We start from the raw sequence: 17,830 nt of genomic DNA, 5'->3' as shown, positions 1-17,830 counted from the left end.
AAGACAAAGATGGGTCTGGCTCAATAGAAGGATGGCATGCAGCTACCAAAAATCATGGTACCTTGAGTATTTGATGTAACAGGGAAAACTAATCCTCAAAGACTACCACCATATGATATTATCAAAATTAAATACAAAAATACATACTTAAGAGCTTATTTATCTGCTATCATTTAAATTCAGAGGGGCTACAGCTCTTCAGATGCGGTAAAAGGCCTGAATGAATCATATTCTCCTTCTCACCCTTTATCCTGTTTGTTAGTGAATAAAATGAGCTATAAAAAAAACTTGAAGATCTTATCACAGGGATGCATGAGTTCAATTCCTGAATTGCCTCAAACAGGTAATATTTTCAGGCCATCCCTGCTCAATGACCTTTACCTCTAACATTCAGACTGATGCCCTGTTAACTCAGCCTTTTTGCTGTTCTAAGTTTATGAACTTACTTAGCTGGCTATATTGCCGCTGACTAAGTGCCTAGCTATGCCCAAGCTCCACCCCTGGACTTCTGCTCTAACCAGTTAGGGAATGGATGGATAGTAGGGCTTAACAAGACAGGAGGCCTCTCCTGCCCAGTTAAACCCTTTTGAATATTGACCCCCTATTAATTCTTCTTTTTTCAACTTCTAATTTAAAATATATATAGTACCTTTACCCTTTATTTACTACTTTGAAAATGGATAGATGAAAAGCTTCCAAGATAAATTTGTCTGCTATATTAAATATATAAATAAAGAAAACATTACATTGAGGGTAAATATTATTTTTACATTTAATACCTTGGGCTCCAAGTTTTGCCGTGCAAGAGTCTTTTCCAATTTCATTGCTGGCATAACAAGTGTAGAGACCAGAGTCTGCTTTGCCCACTTTTAGAATTCTTAGGTGAGCTCTCCTTTCTGTGAAAGTGATTTTATAGTTTCCTCCAGATCGGATTTCTTTATTATCTTTTGCCCAGGTGATTGTAATTGGTTCTGCTCCAGTTACATGGCACTCAAAATCAGCAGATTCTCCCAAAGGAGCATCAATAGATACAGGTTTTATGTCAAAGAAAGGAGCTGTCTTGGGTTCTAAAGAAATGAAAAGGAACACCGTAAAATATATATCTTATGTCTATAAGACATGATATATTAGAAATGGTTAGGAAAGATGACATTTTTAAGGTTCTTTGCATTTTAAAGAGAGATCACATTCACAAAAAGGTCCAGTCAACAACAAACCTGTGAGTGTGAACTTGGCACTAGAAGAAGCAGTTCCAATAGGATTGGAGGCTGTGCAAGAATACTGTCCGGCATGGCTCATCTGAGGTTGCATAATTTGAAGAGTTGCTTACATTATCTATGAATGATTTTTTATATTATGGTCATCTCTTAAAAGCGCACCATCTTTATACCACAAGGCTTCAATAGGCTCAGAACCAGTTATGCGGCAATCAAAGGTGACAGGTAATCCAACAGTCTCCTGAATGTCGCTCAGTTTTCTTGCAAATGAAGGAGGTACTTTAACGAACTGCAAGAAAATTGTTTGAAACAATTTATCAGATGTAACTATACTGTCCAGATATTTTTTTCTCATAAGAACAGATTTTTTAAATTGGAAAGTAAAAAAGATATTTCAATAAATAGCTTGGTTACATTAAAGAAAATTTTCACCTTGAACTGTGAGAAGAGATTTTGATGAAGAAGATCCCAACTGTTTTCTGCTTTGCAGATGTATTCTCCGCTGTCATTTTTACCCCTGAAGTGAAAACTAGTGTAGGCTATATTGTTTGAAAGTATATTTTATAAGCAGGTGTTGGTCTTAGTTTGTACCTTCTTTGTACCAAGACACTCTAATCTCTGGGTTCCAACCAACTTGGCATTGCAAAGATGCAGAATCTCCAACAGTTACTTCCACAGGTTCCAACTGTGTTACAAAGTAAGGTGGTTCTAAAACATAAATGATCACAATCAGTAATGATTCTGTAATGATCAGCCCTTAAAATGACTTGTCAAAAATGTGATTAAATATAAAATAAGATAGCAAACCTAATATTGATACAACAGCATGGCAAGCATCTCCACCAGCTTCATTTTCAATCTGGCAAGTATACTCTCCTTCATCTTCATTTGTACTACTGAAAACTTCCAAGATGCAAGACTTTTCTGTAGTAGCTATTCTGCATTTTCAGACTGTTTAATTTCAATTCCATTTTTCTTCCAGGCAACAAGAATTGAAGGACTACCAATATATGCACATTCCAGTACAATGGACTTTCCTTTCTCTACACTGCAATTGGTTTAGTTTTCTTCACAAACTTTGCTGTTCTATTGAAAAATAAGACAGGAACATAAAATACATACTATTTTTATAGATGCTCCCAAGATATTGATAGTTATAATAAAACTACATTAAATATTAGACCAACCTTGAACAAAAAGACGTGTTGCACAAGAATTTTGCCAGCATCATTAGTTACCAGGCATGTGTACTCCTCACTCTGGGTTGACCCTACATTGTACAACTCCAGTACAGTTACGGAATCTTTCAGTGTAATGCTACAAGTACTTCCTGGCAAAAGTTCGCTGCTTCCTTTAAACCCATTTAACCCTGAATGGAGAAGTTCCTCTTATGACACTTGTAAAGGTTACATTTATGCCAGGTAAAACTTGTAAAGGATCAGTGTCTTCACAAGGAGGGAGGCTCTGTTGCACATAGAGATAGAATTAAGTAAAATGGAAGAAATATACATGTTTGCCATTTTCCAAATAGCAATTAAGATTGACTAAACATAGAAACAAAGAGAACAAAGTCCTGAAGACAAGTTTTTATGCTAACATATTAGTTTGAACCTCTTCTCCCACATCCACTGACCTTGACAGTCAAGGCTGGCACTGCAGTCATCAGATCCAGCTTCATTAGTAGCTTCACATATGTAAATTCCACTGTCTGATGCTACAAGTGAATTTACTTTCAAGAACAAGTATTATCTGTTTGAGTGGCCTGATATTTTCTCCACCTAATAATTTTGTTGTCATCATGATACCAGGAAACAGAAATGGGTGGTGATCCTGAACTTTGCAATCCAGTACAATGGAGGAACCTAATATGCGCTTCAGTCCTTTAGTTTTTTCGTGAAAGATGGAGGAATAATGTGTTCTAAATGGTAAAAAAAAGAAAAAGAACCTATGAAATTATTTTCTCCCTTTTTCCTCCACCTCCATATTAAGATTTGAGTGTGTCATTTATAAGAAAACCTAAAGCAATACCCCCATTTGAGGCTACAATAATGTTCCATAACTCACTGTACCATCCAGGTCACAATTGTAAATAGTATAGCACAGCTAAAGTTAACCAACTTATCCAAAATCTACACAGTACTGATTCGTATTAGTTTGAAAAATTAAACGGCCTTTTTCCTAAAGGGTGTTTAAACCCTAATGCATACTTAGCAGGGAAGAATAGGCTACCACAAAACATTTGAATGCATTCTGTGGTATTTGGCTTAATGGTGCATGTTAAGCATGCATTAATTATTTTAAAACTTTTTTAAAGGTGGCATGTGAGTGGACATTTGTAACATAGGAGCATGTGCCTTCCTAAATAGGAGACACTACGACATTTTTACTACAGCCAGAAAGTGGGCTGATTTCCCATTTTTTAAATTAATGGCCATGCACTAATTTTGCAATTAGCATGCAACCATTAACAAAGATTAGCCAGTGAGCCCTTTTAAACACCTCTTTTGTCAGCATCAAGGGCTCACGTGCTAATCCTATGCTAATCAGTGTGCACTAAAGGCCCCTTTATCAAGCTGCGGCCAAAGGGGCCTGCACCAGCATTGGTACATTTTTTGATGCTTGCTGGAGGCCCCCTTTTACTGCAGAGGGTAAAAGGTAGGCTTTTTTCAGGAAAGTGACTGTGTGTCAAGTGAAGAACTTGCCACGCAGCCATTTGTTTTTTGGGGGGGGGCCTTACCACCACCCATTGAGTGTCAGTAGAGCTCCTGTGCTAACTGGGAGGTAACTGGGCAGTGGGCAGCTCTGCCCGATTACCGCCGGGTACACACCAGAGCTACAAAATTAAAAATATTTTTGTAGCACCAGATATGATGGCACGCTGAGGATGGAAACTACCACTGGGCTTCTGCTGTAGCCCAGCGGTACTTCCTTTACTGTTCCTGGCTGGTTAAATAGTGCTGAATATTGGCCAGATAGTATATACAAGCCTCTAAATGTACACTTTTCCAATGAATTCTTTATATCTTGTTTGAGCCTATTTAAAATCATAAAATGTACATATGTAAAATGAACATTTAAAAATAATAAAGGCCCTAAGTCTCAACTGGTCACAAAAGAAAGCTGAATTCAGTCAACTACTCTACTTCCTTTTTTGAAAATAGAATCTAATAATAGAACAAGTCATGAGTATGTAACCTTTTCATATTCTTTGATTTAAAAGACAAATTTTGTAGATTGGTATGGCAAAAATGTAATTTAAAGATCTAAATTCAACAAGAGATTATCTAGCTGAGTATTTGCAGCTTGAAAGAACCCAAAGCATTACATAAATAGGCTTCTCCTTAATACTCTACCTTGAATAGTCACTTTGGATTTGCAAGATTCACTTCCCACTACATTAGTAGCTTTGCACACGTATTCGCCTGCATCAGTTTTAGCTACTGATTTTAGTATCAAATTGGCTGTTCCTTTAAAAAAGGTCATGCTGCATTTATCAGAAGATTTTATTTCCCTGCCAGCCTTGAGCCACTGAATCTTGATTGGTTGAGACCCTTGGACATGGCAGCTGAGCTGCAGGTTGTCTCCTTCTGCAACAGTTGCTGATGATAGAGCTACATCAAAGACTGGAGGCAATTGTGGTTCTGCAAGTGAGCATAATTTTCACAAACAAATAAGAAATTCAGAAGTGTTCAAGAGAATGATAATAAAGATATAAAAATATGGTACTTCAAATTAAGGAGAGACATTAGAAAGGATAGATATGGTAACATGAAGCTAAAATGATAAAAATGTCAACTTTCTAGATAGAATGATTCCAGTTCTGGAAAAGTGCTAGTTTAAAAATATAATTTAAAATACAACAGTTAATTAGTAAATTGATCTACTCAAAAGAATATAAAATATAATTATAATATAAGAAACTTAGAGGCCTTACTTAACGGTGGAAAGGTTTTGTGCTTACCACACATTAGCTACAATAATTAGTGCATGATACATGCAAAGCCTGTGTGCTAACTGTTTGGGGCATTCCCAGAAAGTTTCCCTATAGTTACCACACATAAAAGAACTTTATTGTGTGGTAAATTTATTAACAATTATCATCCTAACTAGGAGGTGGTATGTCAATGCTGTAATGCAGTAAGCAGTAAGCACATGCTAATTCATGCTCTAACTACTTAGTGCTCTTCAGTAAATATCCCCCTTAGTTCAATGCTGGCATAAAAAATCCAACTGGTCTTGGTCACAGCTCTGCAGACTGAAGAATGTTTTCACCATACTCAAAATGATAGTAAATACTTTTCCATAAAGACTGCTTTGTAAAGCACACATCAAGCTTTGCAAGAATTTTTTTTTTCAAAATTGAGGACCTTTTTAAAACTTTGCTGTCGTTTGCCCCAACTTTTCTGCAGTGGACAGCAAAAAGAACCTGGCCAGTACAATTTTGTCTCAAGAAATCTTGAAGCAATATCTAAAATTAAGGTGTACCAATAAGATGGTCGACTAGGTGACAAATATTGGTGCAAACAATCTGCCTCTAAATTGTGTTCTTCTTTAATAGCTCTCTATCTGTAATTCCAGTGTTAAGAAACAGCAAATAAGCCTTGTTGTGAAAAAGACTTGCACTCCAACTTCCAATCAGCAAGGTAACTTAAGTTGTCGGTCCAATCATGCTGACTGGAAAGGAAGGTCTATAAAAGGGGGGGGGGGGGGGATAATAACACTTACATACTAAAGTGCATAAAATTGCAAAAAAAGGCCAGTTTCCACACTTAAAAGGTGACATAATGCTAATGAGCACCCATCATCATTTTCTGGAATCACTTCTCCAGCTTCATTAGCAGGCCAATACTTCTGGGAAAATGTCAGCAATATCTCCAGCAATGTTACCAACTTTCAAGGAATAATGCATTTTACAAGTTTAATGCAAGCTGCATTATCACCTGTGATCATTTTGGCAATAGATGCACACCTAATATTGATTGTTACATCCACCAGAGAAAGTATAATATAATTAGCAAAATGCATACCATGTAATCACTGTCTTTCACTGATAAGAGGGTAACAACTAAAGAAGAATTCAGCAAAATGAGAAACTAACCTTTTATAACTACTGAAGAAGTACACAGAACACTGCCAGCTTCATTTGACACTTTGCAGGTATATAAGCCAGCATCAGAGGCCCTGATTTCTTTAATATACAGGAGCACAACATTGTTTTTCAATGATATTTCAGTATTGGGAGTTTGTTGAACTTCCTGATTATTTAGGTACCAAGAAACAGTTAATGGCAGAGAGCCTGAAATGCGACCCTGAAGTTGAATAGGTTTGCCTTGGGTCTCTTCTACAGCTTCTGACAGTTTTTTAGTGAAAGTTGGTGGTACTTTTTCTTCTGTAATAGAGGAATATGCTTATCAAGATATGGACAGTTTATATAAGGTAAATTGATACATAATTCTGTAAAAAGCTAACACTCCAGGCACATCTTCCCTAATTGTTTTAAGGAAAATGCAGAGGAGTGTCTAGGCAAGAAAGACACCTAGGCACCTATTTAAAAAAACAAACAGTGTATGCATAAGAACATAAGTATTGCCATACTGGGACAGAACGAAAGTCCATCAAGCCAAGCATCCTGTTTCCAACAGTGGCTAATCCAGGTTACAAGTACCTGGCAAGATCCCAAAACAGTTTTAAAAATATAATTTAAAATACAACAGTTAATTAGTAAATGGATCTACTCCAAAGAATATGGAATCTATGAGCCTTTATAAAATTTCATAAGGAAAGTAGGCACACACATTTACATCTCTTCAGAAGGAGGTTAAATTATGTAAAATGTATGTGCCAGAAAGAATATGTTCATATGCATGTATTTTATAATGCATGTGTCAATCCTAAACCACTCCACTTATTATCCATCCCCAGGAATGCTTATGCACATTATATAAAGTAGGAAATGTGGTCCTAACTTTATAACAAGGTGCCTGTGGCAAAGTTGAGAAAAGGTGCCTATTTTAAGTCTATTTTATAAATGCAACATAGGCACGTATGTGCCTTTTTTGAAATAGGCAGTCAGAACTAGCTCCAGTAGTGCACAAATGAAATATATGACTGTTCTGAAGGTGTAAATTTCTGCACGTACTCTATGCATGTACACAAATACCCCCAGATTCTATATAGTGCAACTTAAATTACGTGCACAAATCTGGTCATACTCTGGATTTGCATGTGCAACTTAATTAGTTAACAAGCCAATCAGCGCTGATAACAGATATGGCATCAATTAGAATTTACACGCACAATTGTCATCAGTTAGAATTTACATGCACAATTGGCAGAAAATATGAAGCACTCCTTGCCCATAAGCATCATAGAGTTAAATCTGTCTTAAAGACTTGGGCTCGCTTAGACTTATTTTGTCAGGAATCTTATAGCACTAATTGACCGTATGCCTTTGCCCATAGGTATTGTCATGGAACGATGGTAATTTTGTTCTGCTCTTATATTTATGCTTATTTGCCATGGTGTGTTTAATAGTTTGTTTGATTTTGTGTTTTCTTTTATGTTGTGTGTTTTGAAAAACCTTCAATAAAAATATGAAAAAAAAAAAAGAATTTGCACGCACAACTGTCTAAGCGTATTCTGTAATGTGATGTGTCTAAATTCTAAGTCGTATAGTTGAAAAGGGGGCATGGCCATGGGCGTGTCATGGATATTTCTAAAATCTATGCACATTACTATAGAATAGGCCCCGATCAGCGAATAATGTAGGTGTCAGCATTTACACCAAGGGCCCTGTTTACTAAGCCACGGGTGTCTCTATCATTAGCGTGCACCAATTTTAGCACGCACTAAAATGTTTGCATGCCTACAGTGCGACTTAGTAAACAGGGCCCACATTTTACTTAGAGTAATTGATTGCTACTAAATTTAGTCATGGGGATGGACGCTGGGTATATTCTATAAACCATGCAGAAATTTAGGTGTACGTTATAAAATTTAGGCATACTTTACAGAATATGCCTAGGTATAGTTTTTTCCATGCAGAATTTTCAGGCGCCATATATAGAATCTAGCCCACAAATACACACATGCATCCCAGCTCTGCTGCAGCTTTGTCCAAAGTATGACCTTTGGAATGCCTACGCCCAGATTGCATGTAAAGTAGGCACTCTTTTTCCCTCAAAGAATCCCACAGATTAGAATATGTATCTGTATGTTTTAAAAACATGTTTATGCATTGAAGATAGAGTGAGAGGCTTTCAGAATACAGTTTTCTATAATCATCCAAAATAAAAATTCAACTTCAGTAACACAGCTGAACTAATAAGTACCTTGAACTCTAAGTTGGGCTGTACAGGAATCCTTTCCAACCTCATTGCTGGCAGAACATGTGTATTGTCCAGAATCTTTCTTATCTGCTTTTAGAATTGTCAAGTGGGCAGTGTTGTCTACAAATGTGATTCTGTAGTTTCCTCCACTTCGAATCTCTTTGTTATCTTTTGTCCATGCCACCTTAATTGGCTGTGTTCCAGTTACATGGCATTCAAAATCAACTGTTTCACCCACAGGAACATCAGTAGATACAGATTTTATGTCAAAAAATGGAGGAACTTTGCCTTCTAAAATGGAAAAGAAACAGAATAACACATATAGATTTTTATATCAAATACATACTAGGTAAGATATTTTATTCCAAAGGTCATACATTTGTGCGCTAAAAAAAACAACAAAGAAAAAAACCCAGGAGCCAGTGTGGTATAGGGAATGAAGTTCTTCTGGGAGTATAAGATGATCTTTAGTTTGCCAAACAGGTAGATACAACAATAGCATAACCCAAAAAGATGCTTGAGTGGTAGGGAGAGGAATAGCCAGAAGGAAAAAGGAGGTGATAATGCCTCAATATAAGCCTTTGGTAAGACCTCTTTTGACATTCTATGTGCAATTCTGGACAGCAGACCTTCAAAAGGAGTTAGACCGGATGTAGCTGGTTGAGAGGGTAACTACTAAAATGGTCAACAGCCTGCACCATAAAGCATATGAGGACAGATTTAAAGATCTAAACAGTAAAACCATAAAGGAAAGACAAGATAAAGAAGATAAAATGAGGATATATAAATACCTCCAAGGTGTATATGCAGAACAGATACGCCTCTTTCAAAAGAAATAAGACTCTGGAAAGAGGGGTCATAGGATGTAAGTGAAAGGGGATAAATTCAAGAATAATCTAAGGAAATCTTTTTTTTAAGATAAGGCTGTAGATGCTATAGAGAAGTGGAGGTATTGGGGAACAAAGAATTTAAAAAAGCACTGGAGAAGGATAGAGAATCTCTGAAGGACAGAAAGCAATTAAAGAGCTGAGCACTTGGTGTAGAAGGGCAAGGTGAATAGGCCACAATGACTTTTTCTGTCTTTATGTTTCTATCAAATAATAGTTCTGATTAAACAGAAAATAATATAAACATTGACAAACCTCTAAAAATGAGCTTTGCAGTAGAAGAAGCTGTTCCAATAAAATTGGAAGCTTGACAGGTGTATTGACCAGAATGATTCAGCTGGGTTTGCAAAATTTGAAGAGTTGCCACATTAGCTATGAATGATGTTTGCACATTATATTCATCCCGTAAAAGCACACCGTCTTTATACCATGATACTTCAATAGGTGCAGAACCAGCTATATGACAATCCAATGTAACCGGTAGGCCAACAGTTTCCTGAATTCCCCTTAATTCTCTTACAAATGAAGGTGGAAGCTTGGGCTCTGGAAAAAAAACCCACAAATGTAATACAGTAATCTTTCCATTTAACTCAAATTTTATAAAATAAGCTTATCAAAATTATTAGTGTTGATTACTTTCATTAATATACTGGAGAAAAAACACAACCTCCTTATGAAAGAGTAATTAAATAGCAAATTAAAATCTACAAAAAAAAGATTCCTAAGGAATGTGAAATAAAATGATCACCTTGAACAGTGAAAAGAGCAACTGTTGAAGCTTCTCCTATGCTGTTCTCTGCTTTGCAAGAGTAGGCTCCACTGTCATGTATATCCACTTGGTTGAAAACCAGGATAGCAATATTATTCTTGAAGTGCATGTTGTATGTGGGAGTGGGTCTTAATTTTGTATCTCCTTTGTACCAAGATACTTTAATCTCTGGAGATCCATCAACTTGGCATTGTAAAGATGCAGAATCACCAACTGTCACCACCACAGGTTCCAAAGGTTTCACAAAATAAGGAGGTACTAAAGGATAAAATGATTACAATGAGAGGAAGCATTATAGCAGTTATTCTGCTAAGAGGAATGAATACGATATAATAGGATTACACACCTTGTATTGATAAAAGAGCTTGGCAAGCATCTTGTCCAACCTCATTGTGAATTTGACAAGAGTATTCTCCTTCATCATCTTTTGTGCTACTGAAGATTTCCAGTATGCCAGATTTTTCTGTGGTGGTTATGCTACATTTTTCTGACTGAGTGATTTCTAAGCCATCCTTCAGCCATGTGACTGAAACTGGTGGGGTACCAATGTATGTGCATTCCAGAATTATAGACTTTCCTGCCATAACATTGTAGTCATTTAGTTTCTTCACAAATGTTGCAGGCTCTACAGTAAAGATAGAAGATGGGTTACTTATTAAAATAATAAAAATCCAAGGATATTTACAGTCAGAAGATAAATTATTATGTGGACAAACCTTTTACAGAAAGATGTGTTGTACACGAATTTTTGCCTGCTTCATTAGTTACTTGGCAAGAATATTCTCCACCCTGGAAAACCTCTACATTATAAAGCTCCAATACTGCAAGATTATTTTTTAGTGTAATATTGCAGGTTCTTCCTGGTTGTAATATGTTGCTATCCTTAAACCAGTCAACTTTGAATGGAGGGGTCCCTCTTAAGACACTTGTAAAGGTTACATTGGTGCCAGGTAAAACTTGTAAAGGATCTGGAGTCTTCTCAAAAGAAGGAGGTTCTGAGCACAGAAAAGAAAGATAAAGAGGATTTGCCTGTAAAATTTGTTTCTAATTCTCATAATTTCCATGATATTTATGCTTAACTATTGCTTAGAGCATGTTATAATAAAAATAGGGCTGCATTTCAATAAAAGTTTTAATTGCAATTAATCGCATGATTAAACATATGGGTCCCCCCCCCCCCTACTGTAGCTCCTTGTGATTCTGAGTATGTCACTTAACCCTCCACTGCACAGAGTCACAAGAAGCTGCAGTGGGAAAAATAAATACATAACATACCTTTAATCACAGATCAATCACAATTACAAATTTTAATCAAAATGCAGCTCTAAATAAAGAATAGCAAGTAATGAAAACATAAAAAATACAAATTGACAAATTAAACAGCATACAGAATAGCAATAAACAGCCTTACTGTTTTCACAGCCTACTTCAGAAATGCAGCCCTAAATAAAAGTAATAATTGGATTTGGCTATAAAAAAAGGTTTTTACTACAGACCTTTTACTGATAAGGCTGCACTGCAGTCATCAGATCCAGCCACATTAGTAGCTTCACATGTGTAATTTCCACTGTCTGATCCTACAAGTGAGTTTATTTTCAAAGAACAAGTATTGTCTGTAAGAGTGGCCTGATATTTTTCTCCACTAATAATTTCCTCTCCATCACGATACCAGTTGATAGAAATGGGTGGTGATCCTGAAACCTTACACTCCATTAAAATGGAAGAATGTAATACACCATTTACATCCCTTAGTTTTCTTGTGAAAGACGGAGGAACAGTACGATCTAAATATTAAAAAAAGAGAGAAAGAACTGATGAAATTATTTTGTATGGAAGATTTTACTGTTTTTTTTTACATTCATCTTTTAACCAACTCTCAAAACCTTCCAGCAGAAGACATAGTTGTGCCATTTACAAACTAGCTGAAAAGTGTTTCCTTATTTAAAGCTGCAATAATAGTCCATATCTTGCTGTTGTTCACAATATAAATATAGTATTTCTAAAATTAGGTGAAGAGAACCTAACCAACTGACCTGAGACATCAACAGAGACTGTGCAGCTGCTTTTACCAACTGTGTTGCTCACTTCAAATGTGTATTCCCCTCTGTCTCCCTTTTCACATGAGAGTATTTTTAGTGAAGCCACTTTGTTGAAGAAGCTAATTTTGTATTTCTGGTCGCTGGTGAGTTCTCTCCCATCTTTAAACCATCCAGTAGTAAGTTCTGGAGAACCTGTGACTGTGCATTCCAAGGCACAAGAATCTCCTACAGTAACTCTAGTTGGTTCTGCCTTCTCCACAATTATTGCAGGTTCTGAAATGAAATGGAATACAAACTTACCTTTCCAAAAAAGATACTATTGCATATGATAGTAGGAAACCTTTATATGGGATTTTAAAATGGAATATGATAAAGTATTTTTAGTTTGCTACCAACCTAAAACTGACAAGGTGGCAAAGCATTCCTGTACTCCAGCATCATTCTTGATTTGACAAATATATTTTCCAGCATTTGATGGTTCTGTTTCTGTAAGATGCAGAGCTGCAATATTTCCTACATGAGAAATTCTGATATTTTCACTTTCTCTTATGATCTCTCCTTTGTCTCTCAGCCACAGAACAGAAATTGGTTGGGTGCCTTCAATTATAGCTTGCATCTGTGCAGGTTCTCCAACCACAGTAGTGAGACTACTTATCTTCTGGATAAATCTTGGTGGTTCTAATGAAGAGAAGATGAATCATGGAAAGGTATAAAGAATGAAAAAAAAAATCAATATAATTTCCATTTCTCATTTTTTTTGTTCTGCAGATCTATCAGGATTGCTTTGTATGTGTATTTGCTGATTTATTATTTTTTATATTGAAATTTTGAAAAATTGCATGAATCCATCAAGCACTACAAAAGCAATAGTCAACTTCTATATGGTCTACTCTAACTTAAAAGAAAACTATAAAGATATTTAAAGAAGTTGAAAAGTAACAAACCACTTCTAGGAAACAGCAAGACACAACATATAGGGCCTCTTTTACTAAACCGTGCTGGCGATTCCTGGTGCGGCAAATGAGAGGATGCCCATTCAATTTCTATAGGCTTCCTCTCATTTGCCACACAGGAATTGCTAGTGCAGCTTTGTAAATGAAACCCATAATGAGGGACATTTTGATATGATGTCTTAGTAGAATGGCCACACAGACATCCCAGCAGCACAGTGGGGCACCCTAGGGGACACTGCAGTGCACTTCACATAAAAGATCTCAGATATATATCTCACCATTACTCCTTTATATTGCATGGTGAGCCCTCCAAAACCCACCAAAAACCTACTGTACCCAACTGTACACCACTACAGTAGCCATTTTGGCTGCAGGTGTCACAGTAGGTTTTTGGTGGGTTTTGGATAGCTAACACTTTCCTCTACAAGTGTAACAGTTAGAGTGAGATATGGGCCTGGGTCCCTTTCGCTATAGAGCACTGCACCAACCACTAGGCTATTCCAGGGGTCTGCTTGCTGCTCTGATAGGACTGACCATAACGTCTGAAGCTGTCATAGATGCTGCTATATACTGCTTCTTTTATATTTCTTTTGGGGGGGGGAAGAAAGAGGGGTCATGCCTTAATCCCTCCAGTGGTCATTTGGCCATTTAGGCCACCTTTTTGTGACTTAGTCATGATTTAAACAGGTCTAGACCAAAACATCTAACTTTTAGCCCTCGACATTTTTGCTTTGTTTCATTATGGCAGAAAAACGTCCGAGTTTTGAGACCACCCAAATCCTGCCACCTTGTAATTTGGACATACTGCATACAAACTACATAGGAAAAGGTCTTGAGGGCTCATTTTTGAAACAGAAAACACCCAAAAGGTGGCACAAAGCGGCAGATGGATGGGGTTTTTTTTGCCAAAATGTCCAAATTGCTATTTTCAAAACCCATTTTAAGACATTTTCCTATTCAAGAAAAAAACCAAACAGGAATAAAAATAATTCCAACTAACAACCTGCCTTCATATCTAATCCATACCCTCAAAACTCCCCATCTTGTTATTAAGAAACTGAAATTAAACATGCACGGTCATGCTTTTGGGCTGCAAAAACTCAAAGGAGATGTACAGTTTATGTGGTGAAGTACTTTTGTGCACAAAAGAAGAGTGAGACTTGGGTGTGATCATATATGATGATCTCAAGGCAACCAAACAGGTAGAAAAGTCGATGGCAAAAGCTAGAAGGATGCTTGGATGCAAAGTGAGAGGAACTGCCAGGAGGAAAAAGGAGATGATAATGCCTCTGTATAAGTCTTTGGTGAGACATCATTTAGAGTACTGTGAATATTTCTGCAGACTGCACCTTCAAAAACACATAAAACAGGATGGAGTCGGTTCAGAGGGCAGCTACTAAAATGGTCAGTGGTCTTCAAAATGAAGAATATTGGGACAGACTTAGGGATCTTAATATGTATACTTTGCAAGAAAGGCAGGACGAGGAGATATGATAGAGGCATTTAAATACTTCTGTGGCATAAATGCACAGGAGGCAAGCCTCTTTCATTTGAAAGGAGGCTCTGGAATGAGGGGGCATAGGATAAAGGTGAAAGGGGACAGACTGAAGAGTAACCTGAGGAAATACTTTTTCACGGAAAAGGTGATGAAATTGCAAAACGGCCTTCCAGTGGAGATGGTGTAGACAAAGACTGTATCTGAATTGAAGAACGTTTGGGACAAGTACATAGGATTTCTAAGAGACAGGAAGGGATAGTAGATGGGTGGACTGGATAGGACTTATGGTCTTTATCTATCCTCATCCTTCTCGATCTATCTGCTGCTTTTGACACTGTTGATTACTGCCTACACCTTGATATGTTGTCCTCACTTGAATTCCAGGGTTGTTCTTTCCTGGTTTTCTTCTTATCTCTCCCATTGCACTTTTAGTGTATACTCTGGTGTATCTATCCTCCTCCACTTATTATCAGTTGGTGTACCTCAGGGGTCTGTCTTGGACCTCTTCTTTTCTCCATCTATACTTCTTCCCTTGGTGTTCTGATCTCATCCCATGGTTTTCAGTATCACCTTTATGCTGATGACTCCCAGATCTACCTCTCTACACCCCAGGAAGTTCAGAAGGGAAACGGGTCCCAAGTATCAGGCTGCCTGTCTCACATTGCTGCCTGGATGTTTCACCACCATCTGCAACTAAACACGACCAAGACTGAGCTTCTTATCTTTCCCTCTAAACCTACCTCATCTCTTCTCCTATTCTCTATCTCTGTGGATAACACTCTCATGCTCCCTGTCTCATCAGCTCATAACCTTGGGATTATTATTTTTTTTTTTGTTACATTTGTACCCCGCGCTTTCCCACTCATGGCAGACTCAATGCGGCTTACATGGGGCAATGGAGGGTTAAGTGACTTGCCCAGAGTCACAAGGAGCTGCCTGTGCCGGGAATCAAACTCAGTTCCTCAGTTCCCCAGGACCAAAGTCCACCACCCTAACCACTAGGCCACTCCTCCACTCCCTTTGACTCCACTCTCTCTTTCTCTGCACATATCCAACAGACTGCTAAAACCCAGAACATAAGAACATTTGTTTTAAAAGTATTTCCATATCATTTCCTTGAGTATCCCCTAGTCTTTGTAATTTTGGAATGAGTAAAAAAGTGATTTACTTCTACTCGTTCTACACCACTCAGGATTTTTTGGACCTCAATCATATCTCCCCTCATCGGCCTCAGCTGTAACCTCTTTAGCCTCTTCCAATATGAGAAGAGTTCTATCCCCTTTATCATTTGGTCACTCTTCCTTGAACCTTTTCTAATTCCGCTATATCATTTTTGAGATATGGTGACCAGAACCGAACACAATACTCAAGGTGAGGTCGCACCACGGAGCGATACAGAGGCATTATAGTATTTTTTGATTTATTCACCATCCCTTCTCTAATAATTCATAGCATCCTGTTTGCTTTTTTGTCTGCCATCGCACACTGAGCAGAAGATTTCAGGGTATTATCTACAACACCTAGAATTTTTTCTTGGTTACTGAGCCCCAAAGTGGACCTTAGCATCAGGTAACAATGATTCGCATTATTCTTTCCAATGTGTATCACCTTGCATTTGTCCACATTAAATTTCATCTGCCATTTGGATGCCCAGTCTTCCGATTCCATAAGGTCTTCCTGCAATATTTTACAGTCCACACGTGTTTTAACAACCTTGAATAGTTTTGTGTCATCTGTAAATTTAATTACCTCACTCATCGTTCCAAATTCCATATCTTTTATAACCTGTCATTTCTTTCTCTATAATAGCACCAAAATTCATCCTTTCCTTTCTGAGCACAAGACCAAAAACTCTTATCTCTTATTTGTCCTGTGGTCTGTCCTGATTAGATTGTAAGCTCTGTTGAGCAGGGACTGCCTCTTCATGTTCAAGTGTACAGCGCTGCGTACATCTAGTAGCGCTATACAAATGATAAGTAGTAGTAGTAGTTTATCTGCCTTCATGTTTTAATGTTTTAATGTTTCTTTAACTTGATCAACTTCTCAAGTTAAAATGATTTAAAAAATCATAATTAATATCTTATATGTTTAACTGTTACTATGCACAAAAATCTTCCATACAAGAAACATTTACAAAAAGAATATGATGCTAATAAGAATATTGGTGATTTTGAAGAAGAAAAGAAAGTCTAAAACAGATACATAATAAAGAAAATAAGAATGGAATAGTACTGGGAAGAACAGAACACGTGGAGGGACTTTTTTGATAAAATGTTTGATTTTGGACGTTTTGCTAAAAAAAGGTCCAAAAATTAACTGGTGAACATAACCATTCTCGAACCTGAAAAATGTCTATATTTTTTGTTCAAAAATTGACTTTTTCTAGCCAATTTGTGCTCAGTGCATTTTTCTTTATGGACCATTTTGGAAAATAAAACACCCAAGAGAAAAACACCTAAAAACCAGACATTAGGATGTTTGGGGACCATCATTCTTCGTAGACTGGTCACACAGACATCTCAGCAGAGCAGTGGGGCAGCCTAGGGGACACAGCAGTAGACTTCACATAAACAGTCCCAGTTACATATCTGATCATAAACCCCTTATATTGTATGGTGATCCCTCCAGTAGCAGAAAAATACCTACTGTACCTCACTATACATCATTACAATAGCTCTCAAGCTTGCAGGTGTCACCTACATGTAGGTACAGTAGGTATTCAGGTTTTTTTGGAGGGCTTACACATTCTACCACAAGTCTACCATTTAGAGTTCAATATGAGCCTGGGTCCCCTACTCTACAGTCCACTTCACTGACCACTAGGCTACTCCTGGGACCTGCTTGCTGTATCGTATCTGAAGCTGTCATAGAGCCTGGTATATACTGTCACTGTCACATCTAAGAGGGCTAGAAGGGGGTCAGTGACCACTGAGGGTAATGCCTTAATCCCTCCTGTGGTCATTTCATCATTTAGGGCACCTTTTGGTGACTTAGTTGTGATTGAAACAGGTCTACCCAAAAAGATTTAATTTTAGCCCTAGGCTTTTTAATTTTGTTCCATTGTTTCAGAAAAACATCTATCTTTTGGTGCCACCCATGTCCTGCCTAAAACATGCCCCCAACACGTCCCCTTTAAATT

At 37.4% G+C, this 17,830-nt stretch overlaps 1 protein-coding gene across 1 annotated transcript in view; it reads right to left on the bottom strand.

Moving 5' to 3' along the window:
• TTN (titin) overlaps nt 1-17,830 on the bottom strand; it is a 470,266-nt gene that overhangs the window by 301,732 nt on the left and 150,704 nt on the right. The window contains exons 86-91 of the mRNA XM_030210848.1: nt 12,637-12,918; nt 12,235-12,513; nt 11,698-11,985; nt 10,918-11,196; nt 10,548-10,826; nt 10,181-10,459 (exon numbers count right to left, since the gene is read on the bottom strand). Of these exons, the coding sequence (XP_030066708.1) occupies nt 10,181-10,459; nt 10,548-10,826; nt 10,918-11,196; nt 11,698-11,985; nt 12,235-12,513; nt 12,637-12,918 (1,686 nt within the window). The remainder of the gene's footprint in view (nt 1-10,180; nt 10,460-10,547; nt 10,827-10,917; nt 11,197-11,697; nt 11,986-12,234; nt 12,514-12,636; nt 12,919-17,830) is intronic.

The sequence above is a fragment of the Microcaecilia unicolor genome, chromosome 7 (assembly GCF_901765095.1).
Source record: "Microcaecilia unicolor chromosome 7, aMicUni1.1, whole genome shotgun sequence".
Taxonomy (NCBI): Eukaryota; Metazoa; Chordata; class Amphibia; order Gymnophiona; family Siphonopidae; genus Microcaecilia; species Microcaecilia unicolor.
This window is presented reverse-complemented; position numbering and strand designations above follow the sequence as displayed.